This window comes from Arvicanthis niloticus, chromosome 4, assembly GCF_011762505.2.
Source record: "Arvicanthis niloticus isolate mArvNil1 chromosome 4, mArvNil1.pat.X, whole genome shotgun sequence".
Lineage (NCBI taxonomy): Eukaryota > Metazoa > Chordata > Mammalia > Rodentia > Muridae > Arvicanthis > Arvicanthis niloticus.
Window position 1 is genome coordinate 94,272,165 of NC_047661.1, and position 27,068 is coordinate 94,299,232.

Here is a 27,068-nt window from a genome sequence, read left to right on the forward strand (position 1 = left end):
CTAATGCCTCCAGAGGAGTTTGTCCATTTATCTCCCCGTCTGGTGAATTCTCAGCCTCTCTTGCATCCCTATCTATGGGTTCACAAAGCTGCCGGTTTCACCACAACCGGCTGAAACCTTCCCTGGACTTCATTTCCTTCTCAGGGTGGCTCAGTACAGCTCACTTCCCTTTTGTAGTGGAGTGGAAGCGCCTATTTCTGCTCCTGTTTCCTGTTCTCCCACTGAGTGTCCACCCACGCTGCCCTCAGTTCTCAGCACAGACTCAGCTAAGGTCAACAGCAGCCTCTAATTAATGAACCGGAGGAAAATACCACCCGGTATACTCATCCTCCAGCCGTCTCTCTCTAGGCTTCTGTTATTCTCCTGTTGCTCCTCTGTTCCCTTGGCCTCGCCCTCAGGACTCAAGTGTCATAGGTTTCTTAATGACTGTGCCTGGTGCTCTGTTCTCCGTTCCCCTCTCACCCTTTTCTCTGGCTAATTAGCCTGGTCTTATCCCAGGCTCTCGCTCTCATGCACAAGCCTCCACCTGCTCCCTCTCTACCACCCTTCCCTCTACCCAGACCCTCTAGCTAACTCCCTCCTCATTTCTATCCCCTAGTCATCAATTTCATGAACACTGTTCCCTTGGAGTTCCTAAGAATTCTACACAAATATGACCTCATTGTAGTTCTCTGATTTGGTACTTTACAGACAGGAGCATTTCTGCCCAAGCCTGAGAGCATATATATATATGATGGTTTTCACATTTAAGTGTTGATATAATGAGTTATACTTGTCATATTTTTATATTAAAATATTCATATTTTAATTTTTGTGTTTTCTTTGTATCAGGATTATAATAAAATCATAACTTAGAGGACACTTTTTTTTTCCCACGAGACGTGGGAGGAGGCGGGCTGGAGCAAGCGGGATTCAAACACGCGCAGGCAGATGCCTTACAGGCTGCCCCACCACCGGTTCACTTAAAGGAAACTTCTTTTCTGCAAATGTCTTTGTAGATTTGGAAACATGTATGAACTGTTAAACTGATCACTTTCTTTGTTACTTTTTACAATAATTTTAATCACCCTTAAAATTAATTAGTCTAAGTATCAACTAGAAAATTTGTACTATGTATATTTTAATAAAGTAATTCATTTTCTACTTCCACTGACACTTTATCATTATATTGTATAAATTTAAATGTCAGCTGTGTGTGTGTGTGTGTGTTTGCATGCCTGTGGAGAGCACAGGTCACTGTCAGGTGTCTTCCTTAGTTGTTGTCCACACAACTCTTTGAGACAAAGTCTGTCCTTCAATGTAGAGCCCACCCATTTGGCGAGACTGGGTAGCTAGCAAGCCTCAGGGACCCTGTCTTCCTACCTCCCCAGCCCCAAGACCACTGACACACCTTGCTGTACAGACCTTTTGCAGGGATACTGGGGATCCTCCCCCAGTCTTCATGCTTGTATGATAAGTGTGTTACCAACTGAGCATCTCCCCAGCCCACTGTAGGCTTCTTGTGATGTGTTGTAAGAGGATGCATGGTGGAAGTGAAGGGCATCTCTACCTGTTTGTTCATCTGTTTATTTGCCCAATACATAAATACACATACTCACACAAAAAAGTGTTGAGCCCCTGTTACGTTCTGGGGGTGGTGGTGGTGGTGAAAGCATAAAGATAATTAAGATCCGTCTCTGGCCTTCAGTGAGATAAGTCTACAGTGGCAGACATAGAGATAAGGAAAACCTATCATAAGACAATGTGCTAAAAGGCATAATGAATCCATAAGTAAGTTGGCATGGGACCAGCCACAGAAAAGAAAGGAATCCCATTCTGTTTGAGGTCAGGAAATCCTTCGTATAGAAAAGCTGAAGACAACTGAGCTGAATTCTGAGGGTTGACCTCTTTAACTCCAGCTCAGCCACACCCCTGCAGGCCCTGCAGTCAAGACCTCACATGACATAAACACAACCTCCCTGCTTTTATTTTATGAAGTGAACTCCTGTGTCCAAGTCTCTCCCACAAAACCTCCATATTTCTTGAGCCAAGGGGTTCAGAGTCAGGAAAACGTAGGCGATTGCCCATATATAAAATCATCCCCACTTGAATAGTATGGCTTGTATGTGAAATATCTGTCCCATGCCCTCCCTGGCCATTGGCTCATGGACTTGATCATGTGGTCCCAAGATGATACCAGTGTTGAGACGTGAAGAAAGTTTATTTTATCTTGTAGTTTATTGTCCATCACTGAAGGAAGCCAAGGCAGGAGCTTGGAGCAGAAACATGGGGGAATGTTAGTTATTGGCTTGCTTCTCCTGGCTTTCTCACCTACCTTTCTCACACAGCCCAAGCCTACCTGCCCAGGAGTGGTACTGCCTACAGTGGACTGGGCCTTTCCACATCAACCAACAGTCAAGAAAACGGCCACAGGCCTACCTGATGGAGACAATTCCTCAATTGAGGTTTCCGGTTCCCATGTAACCAGTCTGTGTCAAGACCAGACTGGCCAGTATAAGGAAGTTTTGGAATCTTTGCTAAGTGGGCCCTCTCTGGAGGAAGTGGGTAGTCTGTGCACAGGCCTTAGAGTTCATAGCCTATCCCCATTCTGGTCTGCTCTGTTTTCTAGTCCATAAGATGTAATCAAGCAGTTGTCACATGTTCCAGCCACCACAATGCCCACCATGATGGGCTGTATCCCCACAAATCGTGAGCCAAACATAAATCTAGGCCCCCTTAAGTTGTTTCTCATCTGATATTTAGCTACAGCATAACACAACCACCTTTTATATGATCTTGACTCTCTCCATCCAAAATGACCTTTCTGAATCTCGAATGGCAGCTCTTAAGGTGTTCAATATTTTGTCTCCCAATCCTTGGTTCTAATGTACATATCTGGGAAATGTGTTTTGCTTTGTAGAAGTCTAGAAATAGTTCTGGGCATGAGGAGATAGACCCTACAGGGGAAAAATGTAATGAGCAACTGACAGGATCCTACTGTATCTAGAGCCTTCACTTGGTCCCTGCTGCCCTCAGGAGGGACACAAGCATTGTTGTTGCTAATGTTTTTCAGGGCCTGTAAAATGTTCCACACATTGTTTGGAATGGTTTTCATCTCTTACTGCACTCAGCCCTCATGCCTGATTTGAGAGTAGTCAGGCTTACTCCTCAATCTGTATCCCAGGACAGGGCTTCAAATGTAAGTCCACACAGCATATGTCTAACTATCTGAAGTCATAATTCAGTCTACTGAATCAAATACATTATATTTTCCTAACTTGAAGGATGTATTTTCATAAGAACTGAAAGTACAAACTCAAATTGATAAACCTCTTTCATACTACTAGAAATTAACAGTGTATAAAGCTTGCCGTTGGTTCAGGGTCCACCCTCATGGCTCCCTCACCCTCTGCTCTGCCACCATATGCTAGTGAGGCCACATGTTTAGTATGATACCCTATACAGCTTGCATATCTAAATCCCATCCATACTCCCTGTTACAAAGCTACCTCATGGCGTAGTCTCAGACTGAGGGTTTCAGAAGGTGTGGAAACTGTAAAAAGGACACATTGAAGGATCCATGAGAACCATAGCAGCATGCTCATGGCCACTGCCAGGGAATTGTGGGATCTTGCTACTGGACACTAAAAAGGTAATGAGTGCTGGGTGACATTGACCCCTAATCATTTAAATAAAATAACCACAAAGAAGTTAAGTGGTTTTCCCACACAGAAGTTAAGATCACACAGCTAGAAAAACAGAACTGGGATTCAAAAATATGTTGTTGTGGCCCGTTCTTGGCCACCACACTATCTTGCTTCCTTTGGTAAAGTTCAATTTCCTTAATGTGGCTTAGATTAATTTAGTCTTTCCTTCAACTCCATCCAGACTCACTGTATAACTTGTCCTTTCTGAATGGGCATCATCCCTTTTCTCTCCCACCGGGCATCTTTGTTGAGAACACGCCAGGCCCTTGATGGCCTCTCTGTTAGTTCATAATCTGCCCCCACTTCTGTTTTCCAAGCTAAGCTCTCTTATCTTCTAGGTCTAGGCTAAGACTTCACTGTCTACCAGGAGATGTCTCAATCTCCATCACCAAGTTATCTAGCCTGTGTATCCCAAAGCAACCAGAGTGGGTATTGCATCCTGGGCATTGGATTTACCTTTCTTCACGATAAGCTAGCTGAGGGCAAGGCTCTTCTATTGATCAGAGTGCCTGGCTAAAAATTCTTAAATGTGTACTCACTGCTTAGGGCCCTAGGGGATGTCTATACAACCACAACTTCAATCTCAATTATCTTTTCAAGAGATAAACTAATATTAGGGTCACAGAATACAGTGCTGTTGCTATTTTTTTTTTTTTAATATTTTAAGCCTCATGTAACCACATTCTGTGGCACATGCTGCCAGATAATTTTTAAACAGGATTTTTTTTTTTGCTGGAAACATTTCCTCATTACAGAACCAGATAACAACTTTCTGAAGGACCAGAAGGATTTCCCAGTACTGAAGTTCATGGTCCTCCACAACATGAGTCAGCAATGGTGGTCCAGAGTGCTTTGGGAAATGATCGGGTTCCTGGTGGCTGTGACAAGCTACTCATTTCCCTCTCTGCTTCAGCCAAGTCACCTAACAACTTTACTAAGTCCAACACTAAGACTGGCTAAAAGCCTGTTGTCTTTCCTCAGATCTCGCTCTCTCAGACAGGATGCCACCAAAATCATCCTGGCCTGTACATTGTTTTTTCAGTGAAACAAGCTCATTAGTTGTTTTGTTTGCCCGTTTTGACTAGATTTAGCAGTCATTCAAATACGTGTAAATTCTTGCCTCCACAAGAAGGTCTGAAGCTTTTAGAAGTTAGGAAATTATAGAATTATGAGCTGGCCTGTTCCACCCTGAACTGTTTCAGTCGGAGAATAGGAAACTTTATCTTCACGACTCCATCTTTTTTTCTGCCTTAGCAGGTTTTAAAGGATTGATATCCTCACACAGTAACATCATCTTAGAGGGTGTAGGAGTGAACTACAAGGTAATTTTTTCAAACACAACTGCCACCATCCCCAACAAACATACACCAATCAGTGTAAAACCAATAGGAGGAGGTATAGCCTTATTAGAGGAAGTGGGTCACTGTGGAGGCGGGGCTTTGAGGTCTCATATATATGTCTATGTCTGGACATGTGAGCTAGAGTCTCTTCTAAGCTACCTTCAGATCAAGATGTAGATCTGCCGGCTCCTCCAGCACCATGTATGCCTGCACGCTGCCACGCTTCCTGCCATGATGATAATGGACTAAACTTCTGAAACTGTAAACCAGCCCCAAGTAAATGTCCTTTATAAGAGTTGGCTTGGTCATGGTGTTTCTTCACAGCAATGGAACCCCTAAGACAGAGTGCTGCTGACACGCTGTGAGTATAAAGGCAATGGTGTGAGAGACATCTTACAATCTATAAAATGCTCTCCCACCGGGCAGTGATGGCGCACGCCTTTAATTCCAGCACTTGGGAGGCAGAGGCAGGCTGATTTCTGAGTTCGAGGCCAGCCTGGTCTACAGAGTGAGTTCCAGGACAGCCAGGGCTACACAGAGAAACCCTGTCTTGAAAAACCAAAAAAAAAAAAAACCAAAACAACAACAACAACAAAAACAAACAAACAAACAAACAAACAAAAAACCAACCAAACAAACAAACAAACAAAAAAAAACCAAAACGCTCTCCCACAATAAGAAATTAGATCCATCCCAAAATGTCAGCAGGGCCAAGATTACCATAGAGGTTAAGAGGTCAGAGCTAAATCCAGAGTCTGTTTGTTACTATCCAAGCAGCTTTGAACAAGCTGTTTCTCTTTTACAAACTGGTTTGTTCGTTGGAAAATAAACACATGATCTGGATTAGACCTGCATGGGCCTGATTGAAGAATGGAGCTTAAAATGATTAGATTTATGCCCACAAGATAAGGGGACAGTATTAATTGTCAGTGTTCTGAACATACTGGTAAGCGTGGGGACTCCTGACATGGGCAGATGATGCAAGACAAAAGTGACATGGCTACTTAAAAGTAGAAAATCTGGCTGGCTTGGGGAGTTCATGAACCAAATACTCAAGTTACAAGGGAAGCTGTCTTAGTCAGGGCTCCAGCGTTGTGAAGCAGCACCATGACCATGGCAGTTCTTATAAAAGAAAGCACGTAATTGAGTTCTTATAAAAGAAAGCGTACAGATTCAGAAGCTAAATATAATGATATTTACCAAATATCAAAATACCAAAAGAATGTCCCTCAAAGGACATTACCACCTATTTTAAACATTTAATGCATTTGCTATTGTACATAGGATAGTTATAATTATGTTTAAGTGTTATTATGACCTGGTTATTGTTCTCATTTGGAAACTAATCACAACTTAAGGAGATATGATTATGTGTCAAGTTGATAAGGAATGAACTTGTGATGGCTGTTCTTGGTTGCCAAATTAACTACATCTGGAACTAAACCCCAAAATGGAGTTTTGGCTGAAGTCTGATTCACTGTAGCTTCAATGAGTCCTCAAAACTCATCCTGTGGTTATTTCCCCAGTCCCAAAATGTACAGCTGGGATAGATATCCTTGAAGTTGGTCTGAACTCATTTTGTATTACTATATGGCTACAAGCCTACGGGGGCTGAGAAGTGGAATATGGTGGTTTTTATGAAAACAGCCCCCATAAACTTGTAGGGGATGGCATTATTTGAAAGCACTAGGGTGTGTAGCCTTGCTGGAGTTGGTGTGGCCTTGTTGGAGGACGTGTGTCACTGGGAATGAGCTTGCAGGTTCAAACGTTCAAGTGAGGTCCAGAATCTCTACTGCCTGCTGATCCAGATGTAGAACTCTCAGCTACATCTCTAGCAACATGTCTGCCTGTGTGTTACCACGCTTCCTGCCATGACATTAATGGATTAAACCTTTGAAACTGTAAATGAACCCCAATGTAATACTTTCCTTTGTAAGAGTTGCTTTGGTCATGGTGTCTCTTCATAGCAATAGAACACTGACTAAGACAAAAGCTAATATAAGCATTTTTTAAAAAAAAAAAGAAATAATGACTGACTCTAAATTTATATACAAAAATCCATTCTTGTGCACTTTTCTGGAAAGAAGTTTACAGTTTTTTTATTAGTCTCTCAACAGAATTTACAATTTAAAAAAAAAAAAAAGGTTCAAGAGCCATCGATATTGTTCTCAAACAGTTGTACTCCTCAGAAGCTCATCTGTTGAAATCTTACCCCAGAAGGAGATGATGTCAGGAGATGGAGTGTCGGGGGACATGATAAAATCATGATGGCACACACCCACAGTTGCACCAGTGCCCATACAGTGAGAGATCGCACACATAAAGAGCTGGCACCAAAGGAACCAGAAAGTAGCCCCTCACCAGGCACAACTCTGCTGAAGGCCTTAATCTCAGACCTCTCAACCTCCAGACTGAACAAAATATCTGTCACCTATACATGCTCTTCCACACCCCACTCCATGGTATATAGCTGCAGCACCTCAACAGACTCCCAGTGTCTAGTCACATCTTATTAAAAAGACAGTGGAAGCCTAAACACAATGTCTAGTTTACCAAAGTCACAGACACCGTGATAGAGTTGTCTTGCAGCCCCGTAGCTCTTTTCTGAATTAATTCATTGAGTTGTGACTTTTGCATCTTCCATACCAGCCCCACCTAGATCTGCTCCAGATCCCCTGGCTGGGGAATCTGCATCTTCACCAGCTCTGTAATAAAACAAGAAACAGACGATTCTTTTCCACACAGCAATTTGAGAACCACTGAAGCAAACGATATTTCGACTGAGCTTGTTAGTTTTGAGTGTGGATTTGAAGGGAAGCCAAGGCATTTCTTTTCTGAACTACATCTTCAGCTTTTCCAGGAAAATCAACTTGAGTTAAAATTGCTTTGCCTTGGTTTTTGTCCAAAAGTGGACTTTTTCCAGTAAAAGGTTTAATATAAGTTTTCTTTTAATCTGCTTGAAAGTTTGTCAATCTGATAGAGATAGGTATTTTTAAGCACTAGAAAATGTTTCAGGCTGTTGAAGAAATCAAATTAGTTTGAAAAGGCTGTATAGTGTGTGTGTGTGTGTGTGTGTGTGTGTGCGTGTGTGTGTGTGTGCGCACACATGTGCTCTCTCTCTGTATAGTGTATATGTTTGGTGTGTGCATGTATGTATATGTGTCTTATGTTGTACTTCTGGTGTCTGTGTGATGGTGTATGTGTGTATGGTATGTGATGTATGTGTGTGGCGTGGTGTCTGTGTGTGGTATGTGTCATGTGTGGTGTACATATATAGTATATGTAGTGTCTGTATGTGTATTGTGTGTCTGTGTGTGTGTGTCTGTGTGATGTGTGTGGTCTGTGTGCTGAGTGTGATGTTTGTGTGTATGGTGTATGCGTGGTATGTATGTATAGTGTGTCTGTGTGTGGTATGTGTGATATATGTTGTGTGTGGTATATATGTGTAGTGTATGTAGTGTCTGTATGTGTGAGGGGTATGTGTGTGGTGTATGTGCTGTGTGCTATGTGTGGTGTCTGTGTGTAGGGTCTGTGTGGTGTGTGTGTATGGTGTGGTGTATGTGTGTGCTGTTTGTATGGTATGGAGTGTGTTACGTCTGTGTGTGGTATGTGTGTGGTATCTATGGTGTATGTGTGGTGTATATGTATGGTGTATGTGTATAGTGTGTGTGGTATTTGTGTTGTATATGTATGATGTATCTGTGTGTATGAGTGTGTGTGGTTGTGTGTACATATGTATGTATGTGGTATGTGTCTGTGTGTAGTGTGTGTTTGTATGTGATGTGTGATGTGGTGTGTGTGTGTGTGTGTGTGTGTGTGTGTGTGGTGTTCTCTATCATATAACATTTAGGAGAGTTTGTGGAGTTTGTGGTCATTATCTCCTTTCTGCTTCGCACTAGACTTCTCTAGATGCCTCTTAAACAACACAGATCAAACCAAACCAAATCACAGTGTTGGCATGTAAAGCAACCCCAAGTATGTTGCCTCACATCATCCTACCCTTTCCAGCCCACCCCCTCAGGTGGGAAGTCAAAGTGTTGGGCAGCACACAGACCCCCCAGCCCCACCCACACACCCACTCTGAGCAGGCACTGCTCTGAAGATTTAGAAGCTCAAGCTTGAGGTACAAAGTGCCTGAATACCCTGTGTGTGCATTTTTATTACTTCTGCACGTGTGCTGTATCCACAGCTGTCCAGTAGCATCTGTCCTGCCCGATGCTAAGTGCAAACACTGGTTTCCTCTTCCCAACAAAACTTCCCATACATTTGTTTGTTTGTTTGTTTGTTTGAAACTAAAACCTTCTGTTGATCTGAAAGCATTTTTCATTTAATTCAAACAAGGTTCTCTGTCCTGTATAAGTCCACTTCTGACCCTACCAGCCCTGGTATCATACTCCAGGGTCATTTCATAAGCCCAGGGGTGAATGTGAGCCACTCCAGCTGAGAGAAAAGCCACTCTCTTTCTGAGTGACCAAAACTTGAGTGACAAATATGGCCTGTGTCAGCAGCCAGCTGTGCTTCCCACTGAGGAGCAGATGCAGTGCTACTGTGAGTGTGGATGTACTGGCTGATGCTGTCAACCTGACACAGCTGGAGTTATCACAGAGAAAGGAGCTTCCCTTGAGGAAATGCCTCCATGAGATCCGGCTGTAAGACATTTTTCAATTAGTGATCAAGGGGAGAGGGCCCAGCCCATTGTGAGTGGTGCCATCCCTGGGCTGGTAGTCCTGGGTTCTATAAGAACTCAAGCTGAGCAAGCCAGGGGAAGCAAGCCAGTCAGCAACACCCCTCCAAGTCCTCTGCATCATCTCCTGCCTCTAAGTTTCCTGTCCTGACTTCCTTCAGTGATGAACAGCAGTGTGGAAGCTAAATAAACCCTCTCCTCCCCAACTTGCCTCTTGGTCATGATGGGTTTTGCAGGAATATAAACCTCGACTAAGACAGTGGACCTTCCCATTCAAGCCATGCCTAAGCGGAAAGCCAGGCACTTACCACTTGTTGGGCTCAAGGAGGCTTCTGTTGCCTAAAGCTAAAGTTCTCTGATAATTGGGGTGGGGGAGATGAGAGCTGGAGAGGTGGCTCAGTGATTAAAAGCATGCACTGCTCTTCCAGAGAATCTGAGTCTGAGTCCTACAAGCCATGTTAAGTGTCTCAGAACCACCTGTAACACCAGCTCCAGGGGATCTGATACCTCTGGCCTCTGTGGGAAGGTACTGTAAACAGATGGATAGATGGTTTACCTAGGGTGAGTCCAAATAGTACTCTTCTTGAACAAAAAACGAAACAAAAGGTAGTGATAAAATAGCTCCTAATGATCTTCTGCTATCCTTATAGATCAGTGCCTTGCTCGGGTGTCGTCAGAGAAGCTTCCTCCTGCAGCAGATGAGAACAACTAGGGAGATCTGCAGATAGACTTTATGCAAAGAGTGAGAGACCTTGGAATACTCAACCCTGAATGGGATCTCTCTCTGTGTGTCAAATCCCTCTCCTCAGGGCTCAGGGAACCCCACTGAAGAGTCTTAAGAGCCAGAGGGGATGAAGGACACCAGAACAAGGCTGTCTAAATCAATGTGACCATAGCTCCTATGAAGTCACAGAGACTGTGGCAGCATGCACGGGACATGCACGAGTCTGCACCAGTTCCTCTGCGTATATACTATGGCTTCCAGTTTAGTGTTGTTATGGGACCTCTGAAAGTGTAAATGGGTGAACACTGATTCTTGTGCCTTTTCTTGGGCTCTTTTCCTTCTGGTTGTTTCTTTTGCCAGATTCTAATATATTCATTTTGTTTTGTTTTATTATATTGTTAAAATATTTTGTTATGGAAAAAAACATTTAAATGTAAATGATCTTCACAGGCCCACGTGTTGGAATACTGTATCCTCTGCTGGTAGCCCTGTTCTGAGAGGGTCTAAAGGACTTAGGACTGAAACCTAACTCAGAGAAGAATGGGCCATGAGGTCTGTAGCCAAGCACCTCTTCCTGTCCCATCTCTGCTCCCTGGTCTCCAATATGTGAGCAAGCCAGCCTTCTGTTCCTGCTGCCATATCCTCAATCTCCACCTGCCACTGTGATTCTCTACCATGGTAAAGCAACCCTTCAAACCAAAAGCCAACATATATCCTTTCCTATGTTGCCATCAGACATTTGATCACAGTGTTGAAAAACTGAAGCGATATGTAGATAACTCTAGGCAAGGAAACACCTTAAAATGTAAAAACACTTTTTTAAAAGGCTTAGTTACAAACTTTTAAATAGAGCCTGTAGAGATAGCTAGGCAGTTAAGAGCACCTCTTGCTCTTACAGAGGATCTGGGTTTGATTCCCAGCACCCACATGGTGTCTCAGACCCTCTATTTACTCCAGTTCCAGGGGATCTGATGCCTTCCTTCTTCTGGCCTCTGTGGGTACTAGGCACACATGTGTTGCACAGACATACATATATGTAAAATGCTCATATACTTCAGTTCAATAGCTTTCTGTCTGCACTGTTTCTTTTGGGTGGGGGCAGAAAAGGGTTGCCACCAAAGTCTTCAGTGTCTCTTATTCTCAGTCTGCAGTCATCAGTGCATTGCAATGGACTTCAACATGTTTCCTTCAGATCACAGGCATCAACATGGTTGCTGGCAGCAGCGTGGATCACAGACACCAAATCAACATGGCCTCCAGCAGCAGCACTGACCATGTTGATGTCTGTTTTCAAATGGACATCAATAAAGTTTTAAAACAGTGAGCAATCAGGATATGTGATGGTTTGAATATGCTTAGCCCAGGGAGTGGCACTATTAGTAAGTGTGGCCTTGTTGGAGTAGATGTGGACTTTAAGACCCTCATCCTAGCTGCCTGGAAGCCAGTCTTCTCCTGGTTGCCTTTGGAACAGAAGTGTAGAAATCTCAGCTCCTCCCCCATCATACCTACCTGGACGCTGCCATGCTCCCGCCTTGATGATAATGGATTGAATCTTTGAACCTGTAAGCCAGTCCCAATTAAATGTCCTTATAAGAGTTGCCTCAGTTGTTTTAGTTAGGAGAGATGACAGAGGTTCTGATTAGTCAACAAAATGATGGACTGGGTATTAGGACTATCTTGTACCTCACTGGTACAATTAGGAATAATTATGCTCTAATTGTAAATTGTATTTTGAGAGAAAAGTTTTATTTTAACAGGAAGGATGATATGTAGGAGGAGCTAAGGGGGAAGGAGTACCAAGAGGAAGAGATGGAGTAAGGAGAGGAGAAGATGAAGGAGAGGAGAAGCTAGGTGATCAGAGAGAGAGAGAGAGAGAGAGAGAGAGAGAGCATGGAGGCAGATGTTCACGTGTCTCCACCAGTCAAAGATAGTTTATATATCTAGGTCGGGTATTGGGTTACACTTCTGATTAAGCATTACCAAACTTATAAAGCCTTTGATTAACATTTTAAAAAATTGTATAAAAGCAAAAAGGAAAAGGGGGCATGGGATAGGGGTTTTCTAGGGAGGGGAAATGGGGAAAGGGGATGACATCTGAGATGTAAATAGAATATAAAATAAAAATTAAAAAAAAAAAAAAAAAAAAGAGTTACCTTGGTCAGGGTCTGTCCACAACAGTGTCCTGACTAGGACAGGATCCTATGCAGAAAAATTTACAAATGCCCATAGGCCTTCCACTTAACCTGTTCTCATGATGGTCTACTCTGGACTGGGCTTGTGAGTCAGAACCCCAAGCAGAACAGTCCTGGTATAATAAACCTGCCTATGGGTGAGACATCTCACCAGCTCTAGGCTATTCTTGTTGGATGGTCAGCCTGCCGTGAACCCTGGGAGTACTTGTAACAATATAGCCACTGTGAGCCAGACAGTACATTCAGTGCTATAGTTCTACAACTAAGCTATACGTTCTTTTTAACTTTTATTTTTATTATTTTAATTATATCCTTTTTAAATGTGCTATGTTGCTTCTTTTTACAATCGTTAGTGTTGCTTTTAATATTTTAAAATTGTAATATTTTAAAACTACATTAATATATCTATATTTATTTGGGTTCTTTAACAACAGTGGAATACATGTGGTGAGCAAAATCTTCAGACTAGTACACACACACACACATACACACACACACATACACACACACACATACACACACACACATACACACACATACACACACACACACACATACACACACACACACACACACTTCTACACTTTCTGTATTTCCACACACTGGGTAGGTGGTGTTCTACTGAGCCACATCTGCAATGATAGTTCTTTAACAAAGACTTGGATGAGTTTTCTTTATTACTTTAGCCTGCAATGAGTGGGATATAAAGATAATAGGCAGTAAGTTTGTTGGGATTTTGTCGTGAAAGACAGACTATTACCACTTCTGATTTATGGATTTAAGAAATAAAATCTCAAGGTCTAACACAATGATTCTCAAGGGTTGTGACCCCTTTGAGGGTCAAATGACCATTTCACAGGGGTCACCTAAGACCATAGCAAAATTACAGTTATGAAGTGGCAGTAGCAGTAATTTTATGATTAGTGGTCACCACAGCATGAGGAACTGTATTAAAGGGTGGCAGCATTAGGAAGGTTGAGAACCACTGCTCTATCACATCCGAAGCACTAGAGTCAACAGAGCCTAGATCACACATCTTTATTCCCCCGGAAGAAACTTAGGATAGAGGGTTAAAGTTAGCTTCCTATGAAACTACACATTCATTTAAATACGCATTCCTTCTTACAGATTTGATTGGCTATGGTACAGGATGTGCATTCACGTGCCATCCCTACAAAGGGCGACTAACAAGGTTGAGCTGAGCTTCTGCTTGAGAACTCCAAAGGTAAGGAAGATGTACAAGACTTCCTACCCTGGCTTTTACATTAGTAGCTTAGAAAACATGTCTAAATGGAGGCTAGAAAGATTTTGAGAATATCAAAAAGAGCCAGAATATCAGGAAGTCAGCTCTAAAAGTCTCTCCCAGAAATGGCTACATAAGCAAGACATCGACCATGGCAACGATCAACGGACATGTTAATGTGGAAGGGAGAAATGTTTGCAGGTCCCACTCCTGGACATAGAACTATAGGCAACTAATGACTGCTGGGAAGAGGGCTAGCCTCTCCTCAGAATGAGCTTCCTTATTAGTTGTCCAGTGCAGTGATCAGCCTTAAAACCCTATAAACATGCCAACAAAAACGGGCTCAGCAGAGTGTATATGTGTATGTGTATATGTGCATGTATGTGTGTTACATATATGTAACAATGATGGTCAAAGAAAAATAAGCTATCAACTAAAGTGGGGACATACATACATAGGACATTTCCTAGGAAGGTAGCAGGGAAGGGCTGGAAGGAGAAAAGAAATGAGATAATGCTGGTAGAATCTAATTTTAATTAAAATATAGAAATAAGCCAGGCAGTGGTGGCACACGCCTTTAATCCCAGCACTTGGGAGGCAGAGGCAGGTGGATTTCTGAATTCGAGGCCAGCCTGGTCTACAGAGTAAGTTCCAGGACAGCCAGGGCTATACAGAGAAACCCTGTCTCGAAAAACCAAAAAAAAAAGAAAGAAAGAAAGAAAGAAAGAAAGAAAGAAAGAAAGAAGGAAGGAAGGAAGGAAGGAAGGAAGGAAAGAGAAGAGAAGAGAAGAGAAGAGAAGAGAAGAGAAGAGAAGAGAAGAGAAGAGAAGAAGATAAAATAAAATATAGAAATAGAGCTCCCTGCAACAGTAAGAGTGGTTTTCTGTGCCAGGACTATGCAATAAATTTGTCTTATTCAAGTTCCTGCTTTCCTTTTGGAGTCTAAATCTTGGCTGCTGCTGAGCAGGTTGAGTGCACAACAGCTCAGTGTCACTCTTGGCCTTGGTCTCTTAATGGTTCTTACACCACAGCATTTCCCGTTGTCTTGTCCCCACTCACTGATTGGGGATTGTGTTCTGGTCTGTGCTAGGAGAAGACTCCTTGGAGACTGTATCTGAGGCCTGAGACTTCAACCTTAAGTCTTTCCTTTTTTTGCAGTTTATTTTGTATTCTTTTTTGAATTTCTTGAGTCCCAGGAAATGGGAGAGGTCTTGGGGATCCCCAGTACACAGGGCTTTCCCTGGTCTAAAATCTTGACTTAGCAGCTGACTCTTATTTTCTCCCCTGCAGACCAGGTGGGTGAACTTTTCCTCTTTTGTTTTATCTTAAAATTAGCAATCCTAACAACCTGTCACTTAAACAGAAATCATTGACCAAGGATAATTTCCCCAGCAGATTTAATTTTAAGATAGCTCAAGCTGTCCAGAAGTCTCCATTTGTCATCATCCTTGGTTTTCAGGGCTGTGCTCAGCAGTCCCTGTCTTGTCATGACACAACATTGTCCCTTATACAGCCTTAAGTACAATAGCATAGAAAGAGCCTCCTCCTGAAAAGGCTCATGGTGACAGTCTCTGAGCCCCATGATTCTACCTCCAAGGTGTCTTCTAACAACATGTCTGTTTCTTCAGTATTACAGTTTGACTCTGTCCCAGCCATGGAAGGCACATGGTCTAAGGTGACATGAATTCCTACATAGACCAAAGACTGGCATAACGGAAGAAACAATAAGGGAATTATACCTTTCCTCAAGTCGGGAAAAGCTAGGTAGGCCTTCTAACCCAGCGGGCCACAGTACAGCTTCCTCAAGATTCGATAGGCAAAATCCAACGGGACTGAATCTTCCTAGAACCAGGAATGTTCCTCCTGGGCTATGCCTACCCTCTTACAATTCATGTAATGATATTAAAAGGCTCTCTTCCTGTAGGAAATCCAGATTTTAGAATATGGTGCCCAGTTCCACCCCATCACCCCACAAGGACAGCAGCAAATCAGCTCCTTTAATCTTCACTCTCTGGAGCCTCTAATGTCTGCAGGTTTTTATCTAACTTCCAAACATTTCAAAAAAAAAAAAAAAAGTTACAGTTATATTAAAGTAGCAGTATAACTTATAGAGGCAAAGTAGTAGGTGATAGAGATGACAGATGATCCAAAGATAAATGGTACAGAGAAAATAGATGACAGACAGACAGACAAAGATATCGATAGAATCATAATACTATCATGGTCTCCGGTTTTTATTTTTTTTCAGTTTTGTATTCAATAATTATTTGGGGGATCTGGATGTTAAAACTGACAATCTAACATGAGAAAAATATCTTAAATTTTTGAGCACAATAAATCTCAGGAAGACTCTTGGAGTGTACTAAAGGTATGTTTTTAACATGTCCGGACTAGGAAGGCATGACAGGTATCTTGTCATATCTCATCATTGAGTACCAGTATCAGTTGCTTCAGAAACTGGAGTCTATCCCCAATCTTCTCCCCTGTAAATTCAACCACTGTTTTCTGAAGTCCCATTCAAGAGCCTTCTAGAGGAGTCATAATATAAAGAAGACATAATTGATGGCTAATCTCCACATTCTCCAGTTCTGGAAGGTTTAGCACAAATGCTTGAGGCTGCAACCATTCTTGGGTTTTAACTTGTTTTGGTATTTGTAGTCATTTTTACAGTTACTAACAGGCCTCAGTCCCCATCTTCCCTTGCAGTGTAACTGCTCAAACATGTTTTGGTCAACTTGCTTAAAACTCAAAGATAAATAGCAAGTGGTGACATCCCTCACCTTGATATTAGCGATATGTGTGTTAAAACCAGGCATGCATGTGAAAATGTCCATTGAGACCAATTCCCCCCCCCCAAGATATATATTTTGCATTGAATGTCATTCTGCTTTCTACTTGCTGAAAGAAGTTTTAAACTCTCTAGAAAAGCTATTTTTCTCTTTCTTGACCTGATTATCATAATTCAATCCATAGAGGAGGAACCAGGTGGGAATATATTAACATTTCAATTTGGTTCAAAATAACTTAATACATTATTTGCCACTTTCCTTTGTATGCCGTGGTTCCCACCCTCTATATTTAATCCCTTTGTAAATAAAGTAGTTAAATCTTATGAGATCGTGTACTCTGCAATTGTAATTACTATTTAATCTTCTGAAAAGACACACAGTGACTGAATTGTCTATGAATTGGGTAGAGAACGACAAGGCCCTGGCCCTAAACTGCCAGAGTTGGCTGTCCTTCCAAAGACCAGAGAGTACTGCTGGACTGGTACACCAACCGACTCAGAGAAACATTTCACATCCAGATGACCAAACATGTGACCAAAGAAAGCATGTACAACAGAAAAGTTTTAAAAATATATCATGGATCTGATGTTGGTCAATTCATATTTCTGCTGTATTTGAGCCATGAATGAAAAACATAAATAACTGATCAGTCTTTCCAGATGTCTTTTAAGACTGATAAATCGCCAGGCGGTGGTGGCGCACGCCTTTAATTCCAGCACTTGGGAGGCAGAGGCAGGCGGATTTCTGAGTTTGAGGTCAGCCTGGTCTACAGAGTGAGTTCCAGGACAGCCAGGGCTACACAGAGAAACCCTGTCTCGAAAAACAAAAAAAAAAAAAAAAAAAAAAAAAAGGACTGATAAATCCTGTTGCATCTGAGTATAACAATGCCACACAAATGCAATGACCAGCTGATGAAGAGTTCATTGAGGTTAGCTTACTCCATTCATTTTAACTTCCTTTTCCACAGAAATTCAATCTGTACAAAATGTTTTTCTGTTCTTTGAAACCGGTCCAGGGATTTATTAAAAAAAAAAAAAATCTCCTGATGAACTTTGACCTCAGTTGTTTTTATTCCCTGAACAAGCTACCTGTACACTCCCAGCTCTAGATAGTAATAAGCTGGAGTTGTAGCACAGGGGGTAAAGTTTGCCTAGAGTGAGATCTGGGGTTCGATCTCCAGGACTCGGAAGCAGGGAAAAACGTTCAGATCTAAACCCTCTTCCTATCCACAGGAAAGGGTTTCCCTGTGCTTTCTGGACAAGAGGAGGACAGGGTTAACACAACAGCTTGTCTGATTTAGTTTTGTAATTTTTTTCCTTTAGGAAAAACAATCATTCTTCTTCAGAAGGAACTGACTGATATCCAGCATCATCCGTAGTTGCAAACGGCTTAGCAGGATCCACGCTTTGGGTCTGTAACAGTATTTTATTAACAGAAAGGAAAATCAGAGCTATAAAAAGAGAGAAGAGGAACCTACTGTTCTCCGATGTTCGAAAAATTCTAAGCACAAAGTCGCTCTGAGTGTGTGGCCTTGTGAATAATGGGGAGATCAACACAAGATGAACTGAATATGGAGAATTCTGAGCCGGAGGAAGCCAAAGGAAGCCAACCAAGTGGAGTGAAAAATAAAATTGCAAAGAGACTTTAGTACACTAACAACTCAAAACAAATCATGAATGCCCAGGAGTAAATTGCATAAAACTTTTATTTATTAGCAGTGTATTCTTCTACACTTCAAAATAGAACAAAATATCTTCTGGAAGATAAACTATTCATAACAAAATACATGGCAAACCATTTTTATTATAAGTGGAGAATCTCTGTGCTATATAGTCTCTATAATATATACACCCCCTTCTTGATGTGCCTTATGTATGCACATGTGTATAAACAAGCTTAAGACATACACATGTAGATACATATGACATATATATATATATATACACATAATTATGGAAATTTTACAGTAGTCAACTTTACAATCATTTTAGTAGCTGCACTCATTAGTGTTCATAGAACAACTAAGAACGATAATATGGTTCTCTTCCCCCACATCTCAAATGTCACCCCAATTACTTTACAATGATAATCTGAAAGAAATAGTATTCTCTTTCTATACAATGAACCAACTTTTAAAAATAATGACTCATAATAAAATATTTTACTTTTTCAACTTTGGAAAAGATAAACAATTTAATTCCTCTTTATGTTTTTGATTCTTAAGACATATAATTCAACTTTCCACCAGGTGAGTGCAATTATTTGGTACTGCAGCTCTGGAAACTTATGTTAACAAACCTGAGTCAAACTCCATTCCAATGCCATCCGAGAAGGGTAGAAACAAAAGCAAGGTGCCTTCTTGAAGCATATACAATAATCCGAAGATAACCACTCCTGATAAATACAGTATAAATAACTCAACAGTTGGAATAATGCACTTTGTATGAATCCATTTAACTAGCCCGTGCCCATTCTCAAGCAGCCTGGAAGAGAATCAGTATCTAAGAATCTCTATCTCAAATAGACAAGAAGCCAAGAGGCTTCTGGAAACTTAAATACAGAATCACACTTGAAAGGGCTGGGCAGTACCCTGGGAGGAGGGCGGGGTCCTTTCAGTTTCACATCCGGTTTCAGACAGACCCGCTTGTAAATCCGGTCTGTACGGGGATCGGGAGGGTGCTTCCATTCAAATGTCCCCTTTAGTGCACAGATCTACTTAGCAGCGATTTCTTCGGCTTATTCCTTCATTGCTTTAAAATGGACATCAGACCGTGCATGCTCACAGGGCAATGACCACCTCGTACCAAGAACAGAGCGTTCTGAGCTATCAACCCCCTTGAAGTGTTTTTTGGTCTTTAACAAAGTTATTGTACATTTACTGAGTGTGTTCTTTCGAACCGTAGGCGTGGGTCTTAAAATTTGTATCCTTCCTTTGCATATTTACAAGAAGGTATAAGCAAACTAAATGATTTAAGGCATTTTCTTTTTTTAAAGCACACGTGAGAGAAGGAAAGAAAGAAAAGCATTGGAGTGTTCTGTCATTTAACAGAGGGAGAAAATCAATGCTTTCAGGAGAAACGCCCGTTATTTCTGATCTTAAAAAATGCTCAAGATTTTTTTTTTTAGAAGCCTCCTACTTAAAAGGCTCAAGAACAAAAACAAAAGGGCAAATTGTTTTCCTAAATGAACCTATCAAATAACCCCACTCTTGGTAGCGATAAGGAACTTCTGATTTCCGTTAGAGCACGTGCACTCTAGTTCGGACAGGCTTCAGCAGAGAATGGCCTGATATACTGAATTCATAGGGGCGCATTAAAATCACACCTAAAAATTCACTCCCTCATTTCCATTTAATAAGGAAGAATTACATACTCACTGTAGACAAAACCATACTAAAGCTAAACAAATTTAAAATACAAGTTTTTTGGTAGCAAACAGCAGGAAAATCTAAATCAAAATATAGTGTAGCTTTTACATAATTTTGTATATTTATAAAATTATCAAAATAGTCTTTTATAAAGTTCATGATACATATATAATGTAACACTGTACATGTAAATGCAGTAACAAATACATTACTGAAATACATTAAAAATAACCTCTTAAAATACCAAATTTAACATTAAAACTGTTTTTACAAGTACGGACAGCTCCATAAAGATCATCCCAGTACGCGTATAGTAGTCAGTAGTCAGTGCTCTGGTCTCAAGTCTCTCCACAGTACTGTGTTAACACTCTCTCTAATTTAAGGTAAGAAGGCAGAGACATCCTCCGGGCAAGCAGCTGTCTTCTTCCACATTGCACATCCAGATGTCTAAGAACGGAACTGTCTTCACTGGAGTGGCAAGGCCTTAGTAATGAACATAATCAGACTGAAGGGACTGTGTAGGGAGAGACATAAACCGAGGTTAAATTCCATCACATGTAAAGCTGCTATTCCATCAGTGCAGCCTCCTCCTTCAACACAAGGCAGTTCAGGTGTGTTATATAAAAGACGCACGTAACGAGCGAAGCAAGCAAACGACGGTGGAAAGAAAGCTGTTACTAAGAAAGCGAGACATCTGGTTAGGTGATAAAGTGATTGTTAGAAAAATTTATATTTCAAAAGATTTAATAATGTTTAAGCGTGATTCCAATTGAGTACTAAACTGAAAGTAAAGACAAAGGCGTAGCATCAGTTTGATTCTTGAGCCTTAGTGTACTAATACTATTAACACAAAAACATTACATGACAGTTCTAACTAATTGAGAGCTGTTAGAACAAACTTCTGATTTTTTTTTTTACCTAATTAATACACATAAGGAGCATGCTAATGCTTCTCACAGAGTTAGGAGCCACTTAAATGCAGTCCTTAAGGATGCTTGAGTTTAGTAAATATCTTATAAATCCTTCCCTCTAAGGGAACACAGAGTACAACTAACTAGCTTTGGAATCTGATCTGAGGACCCAACGGTATGCAGAGCGCAAGAGTCTTACAACAGCGTAAGAGTATTGTAGGCATGAAAGAACAACAGAGAACCTTCCTTTCACACTGAGCTAGACACTGTGACAGAAGAGGAGCAAGAAAGGCATGCAGCAGAATGCTGGGACAGCAGACCCAAACCAGGGAAAGAGTAAGAGCAGCGGAAAGTTCACCAAAGTTATTTCTGAGTAGCATGTAACAGTTGCACAGAAGGATACAGATGAGTTCTAAGCATTTGCAATCCTTTGCAGGGTTCCTAGAGCAGCAACAAAGGAACTATTTTCTTTTCTCAATACTTTCCAAACCAATCCACAGTATTTTGCTAACAGGACTACTTTATTTATAGATCTTACTAATTTCCAAACTGGTCCATTTTGGTGGTTATATAGCTATTAGTCACACACACACACACACACACACACACACACACACAAACGCGCTTTCCAAAGAACTTTTGAAAACATATAACTATCTGTTCAGCATCAAAGTCCCAGGAAACTGTATGCTCTATCAATTTACTAAGTATTTTAACACAACTTAGCAGTTTATTTACATAGTGATGTTTACAGTGTAAAATTGACATTGTGTATCATTAGCAAAGGACTGGAGAAAGACAGGTGGGTCTCTGGGCTAAATGAGGTTGGATGTCAAGAACATTTGAAAAGGGAGAAGGGTTTTCACAAGTTAACTTTCTTGTTTGGGAATGTGGTTTATAGGAAAGCTTTAAAAGAGGAGGAAGATGATAAGAATTTATTATAATATAATATAATATAATATAATATAAATAGTGATTTCACAAAGGGGATGCCCTGTGGAGTGGGTTAATGCTATCAAACCCTCAGCTCATAGGACAGCAGTTGCTATATCAGTGATTATTGCCCTAGCTGCTTTCCCCCAGTTTCTTCTGAAGTCTGGAAACGAGTCACAGGCACAGCCAGTGAAGTGTCTCACTGTCAGCAAAGACTATCATCACACCTGTGCGTTACAGATGCTGTGCATTCCAGAATGTTCAACTTGTGTTTTCATTCTGATTAGAAAAGTATGCACATGCTGTAACGGAAATCAGAAGTTCCTTAAACAGCTTGTAAATTTACAACAACAAAGTTGTGTTTGCAAGCAGCCCTTTAGAGCCTAAGGGCTTCGTCAGTTCCCAGGCAGTGCAGGATGTGGCAAACAGCAGCCAGTTGACTGAAACTCTCTTAAAGGATTCTTACGCAGACATCCTTATATTCTGTAAATCTATGCCTGTGCTTAACCTTCTCATTTCCTAACTCCTTGCAGTCCCTGAGCTGGAAAGCAGAAAAGGTTTAGAATGTCTTCAGCTTCTGTTACTCACATGAACATGTACTCAATGGTCTCCCCACCAAAACTTTTGCTTTTGCATAGCAAAGTCTGCAAACCCTGACTTTAGTATTTTGTAAAATACTTTAGTATTTTGTAAAATATTAACTTCCTTTTTATTCTCAATCTAAAAATAAAAACTTATAATGAAAAAGACCAAAGGGAAAGAGAAACACCAGAGCATCTATGATATCTGCTGACTTCGAGACATCACAACTCGGAACAGTGCATGATGACAGAAACAATAGATTCCAAAGTATTGTGCGCCTGCATCATGAGGCTAGGTCTAGGGGCACTCTGGGCCACCAGGGCTCAGCCAGGAAGACCTTAAAGAAAAGCATCAGTACACTGCATGTGGATTCTCAGCTCAAATGATGGAGGCCTAAGCCTCCTTAGCTGCTTGTTCAACCAAATGCACACCAAAACAAAGCATGGCTTCGGGCTCCTTGCACAGACACCAGCAGGACTACCAACTGTACAGAATGTTTTCCAACTGTATATATCACAGAAGTACAGTACGAATTCCAGAAGGCTTCACAATCTACAACTGACCATTCATAAGCCAGAAGTCCCACAGCGACTTTAGATGATAGGGACAATCAACATACAGGCACAAAAACATACAAATGACAACAAAAGTGAATAATGTTATTATATACAGAGCTCATTCCCAATAGACTTCGTCGTATATTTGTAAATAAAATTCAAATTCGCTTCAGATGAGGGGTACTCACCCTGTGCTAATGTTGTAGCTAAGAGAGTAACCAGTTACTAAATTTTTGTTTTTTACAATAATATACTTTGAACTTGAAAAACAGTATTATTATTACTATTTACTTTATCAGATGAAAATAAAACTATTTGGGGTTCTTAATAAATTAGATAAAATACTTGGAGTTCATCGGTTCTGATATATTTACTGGGTACTTTCTATATGTCAGGCACAGTTTAGACACCTTTAATGTATTTATTCATTAAATCCTTCACGCCACCATTTCATGGATGAGGAGAGTGTGGCACATAGCAGTTATCTGGCCCAGATTACTCAACTAGGAAATGAAGAAGTCTGAAGCGTGGGAGCCTAGCTCTAAGGCACAAACATGGGCTGTTCTGCCTAGTTCCTCAAGCATTTGTCCTGGAATCACCACGTGAATTTCCATTTAACAGGTTCTTTCACACTGATGAGAACAAAAATACATAACTTACAAAACATTCTATGTATTACATTAAAGGAGATAGTGCATTTTAAATCATTTTTCATCAGAATCAATTTAGAAATAAAAGGTTTATTATAAGAACATCTACATGGCCGGACATAGTATCTCATACCTTTAACCTCAAGCACTGGGGAGGCAGAGGCAGGAGAATCTCTATGAATTAGATATCACCCTGGTCTACACAATGAGTTCCTGGCCAGCCAGGACTGTACACAGAGACCCAGTCTCAAAAACAACGACAACAAAGTCTACACTCGAAGTTTAAATTCTGCTTGGACAGTGTGGGTTTTTTTTTTTTAATGTCCCCATGTGTTAATGCCAATGTCTCTAAGATAAATAAATAACGATAATGGCGGAGATAATGGAGTTGTCATGAGACCTGAGATGTAGAAGTTACTTTATATTCACAAGTGGTCACATAACCAAGGTAGTTAGTCTCAAACTCGCTTGACCAGTAAGTTCCACAGAGCTCTCAGGCTAGATCAAGTCTCTTAGGAGTATATGGCACTACCATAGCATGAATACCATAAAAGAAAGCAGAAATACTTGACCAGGGAAGCAAGGATGAAATTAATTGCCTGACACAAATGTTTTATGTCAAAAAACAAACTTCCATTGTGAAGCCGCATTCCCTGAAAGCAGGATGGTTTGACATAAAACAAACTGTCAGGTAAGAAGGTCAAGACTATTGTTCTGTTCCAGAAACTCGCTGCTAATCTGTTCTGGCAGATGTACATTGTAACTTTAAAACTTCAGCTCTTCTGGAGGTGTTTCTTTCTTAAACAGCCCAGCTACTTAATCGCGGCAGGAAAGTGTCTCATAATTACAGATATACATACAGCACAGATGTTTAGTAAATACAACCATAAGCTGCTTCTCAAATACAACAAATAAGAGAGGATGACAGATTAACATCCTGACAGCAGAATAGTAAAGAGGTATCTTCTGTTCAATTAATTTGTATAAAAGCTTTCGGGGGGGGGGGGTAGCACACTGGGAAGCCAGAGCCCTTTCTGCAACTACTCGGTCTTTTGCTACACTGTATTCCTATTATATTTCTTTATTTCCTCAAGTCTCTTAAGAAAGAAACACATGGCCTGCTTGTTATACCCAGTATGAATTCTAACTATAGAGGCAAAATGCACCAAAGAAAAAACAGTTTAACGTTTTAGGTAATTAAGAAAACTATGTATTTGATAATGTAGGGTTTTTTATTTATACCCTTGCATCCAAAGTACTGAAGAACAAGTGAACACTGGGAGAATTTTAATCTACAACTCTCTTTGTGTCCCCCCTTATATCCCTTTCATGTCTCTATAATAGCTTGAGGCTTTCTGCACTGCCTAAAAATTAACACACAAAATGTGCACACTGATACATATTCCCACAAATGAGGCTTCTCAACACTTTAAAGAATTCACTCCTTTGACAGAATGCAAACTTGTCAAGGGCAGTAGATGAACATCCACTGGAGACAGCTTTATGGTCAACACAAAAAGCCTATACTGCTGTGATAAAATTGGCTTTGAAAAGGGTATGTACAGTCTCCTTGTGCCCTCTATGTATTCCAAGTGCCCCAAGATGGAACAAGACAATTCTGGTTAATTAAAACATGATGTAAAATATTCTTTTACCTTCCTACATGGCTTTTAATAGACTCTTTTTTCCCCCTGGGGGAATTTAATATAGGCTTTTCAGCAATCACAAAGAGTTCAATTGTTAGATGACAGATTGTTGACACCCTCCTTGACTCAGTCAACCATCACTTGAGTGTTTTCAGTTCATCCGAACACCAAAATTATATTGGTGCCAGCTTGTTTTAAATTTATTTTCTATTATAGTTAAAGCCATAATCCTTTAAAAAAAAAAAAAAAAACATAGACAACTTCCAGATTACTGTATACTAATGTTAAAACTGAAAAGTTGGTTTTCTTCTGATTCTTCACACACCAGCAAGGCTAACAGGGGTGTATGGGCTCATGGGATCATTTGCTTAACATGAGCACAGATATAGTATCCAACTTCTAGTTCAACACTACTCATTAGGTGCTTCTTATTCTGTGGAGCTTTGGGAAACAAAGATGCTCTGAGAAGCTTAAAAGCCCACAGAAGAAAGAAAAATCTTGGATACCTGATTGCATGAGTGATAGGTGTGTGAACTGTTGTGTGATTCAAGGAGCAAAAGGCTTTCCACCTGGATCAGTCACAGATGTGTCATCCAAAGAACCTGTTTCGGCAAACCCGGAAATATAAAACCAAGCAGAGAAAAGAGAAACCACAGAGAAAATATCATGTGCTCAGCTTCAGGCTCAAGCAGGGCATGGGTACCGAATGTCAAGATACCAAGTGCAGCTGCTGAATGGAAGGCAAACAACAGGGCACAGGGATGATGGAAAACGGCGTTGAATGGCAAGCCGAGAGATCAGGAGTTGGCCCTGTAGACAGAGCAGAACCCCTAAACAATGGCAAATGGATAGGACTCCATCAACTCTGTCCCAGAAAGAAATACGGAAAATGGTATACAAGAAATTAAAGGCAAGAGATGCCAGTGATGGGGAGGAAGTACAGAGGGTCACAAAGACCACAATGGGATCTGGAGGCAGCTGTGGCAAACCCAAAACTTCCTAAGTAATATGTTATCTGTGCAAACATGCACATACCACAGGGATGCCTTCTGTATATGAGAGGGACTGCAATAGAAAAAAGTCTTGTAGTTCCTGAACAGAACACCAATGGCTTATGCTCTAAGATCAAGAATTGACAAATGGGACCTCATAAAATTGCAAAGCTTCCATAAGGCAAAGGACACTGTCAATAGGACAAAATGGCAACCAACAGATTTGGAAAAGATCTTTACCAATCCTACATCTGATAAAGGGCTAATATCCAATATATACAAAGAACTCAAAAAAAAATTAGACTCCAGACAACCAAATGGCCCTATTAAAAAAAGGGTTACAGAGCTAAACAAAGAATTCTCAACTGAGGAAACTCGAATGGCCAAGAAGCACCTAAAGAAATGTTCAGCATCCTTATAGTCATCAGGGAAATGCAAATCAAAACAACACTGAGATTCCACCTCACATCAGTCAGAATGGCTAAGATCAAAACTTCAGGTGATGGTAGATGCTGGCAAGGATGTGAAGAAAAAGGAACACTCCTCCGTTGTTGGTGGGATTGCACAACCACTCTGGAAATCAGTCCAGCGGTTCCTCAGAAAATTGGACATGGAATTACCTGAGGACCCAGCTATACCACTCCTGGGCATATACCCAGAAGATGCTCCAACATATAGCAAAGACATATGCTCCACTATGTTCATAGCAGCCTTATTTATAATAGCCAGAAGCTGGAACGAACACAGATGTCCTTCGTGGATATAAAATGGA

The 27,068-nt window shown here is 40.9% G+C and overlaps 1 protein-coding gene across 1 annotated transcript in view; it reads right to left on the reverse strand.

Moving 5' to 3' along the window:
- Positions 1–18,345: 18,345 nt before the first annotated feature.
- Positions 18,346–27,068, reverse strand: part of Cdc14a (cell division cycle 14A) — a 149,193-nt gene continuing 140,470 nt past the window's right edge. Inside the window, exon 16 of the mRNA XM_034501115.2 lies at positions 18,346–20,539. Within this exon, the coding sequence (XP_034357006.1) occupies positions 20,510–20,539 (30 nt within the window). The 3' untranslated portion in view covers positions 18,346–20,509. The remainder of the gene's footprint in view (positions 20,540–27,068) is intronic.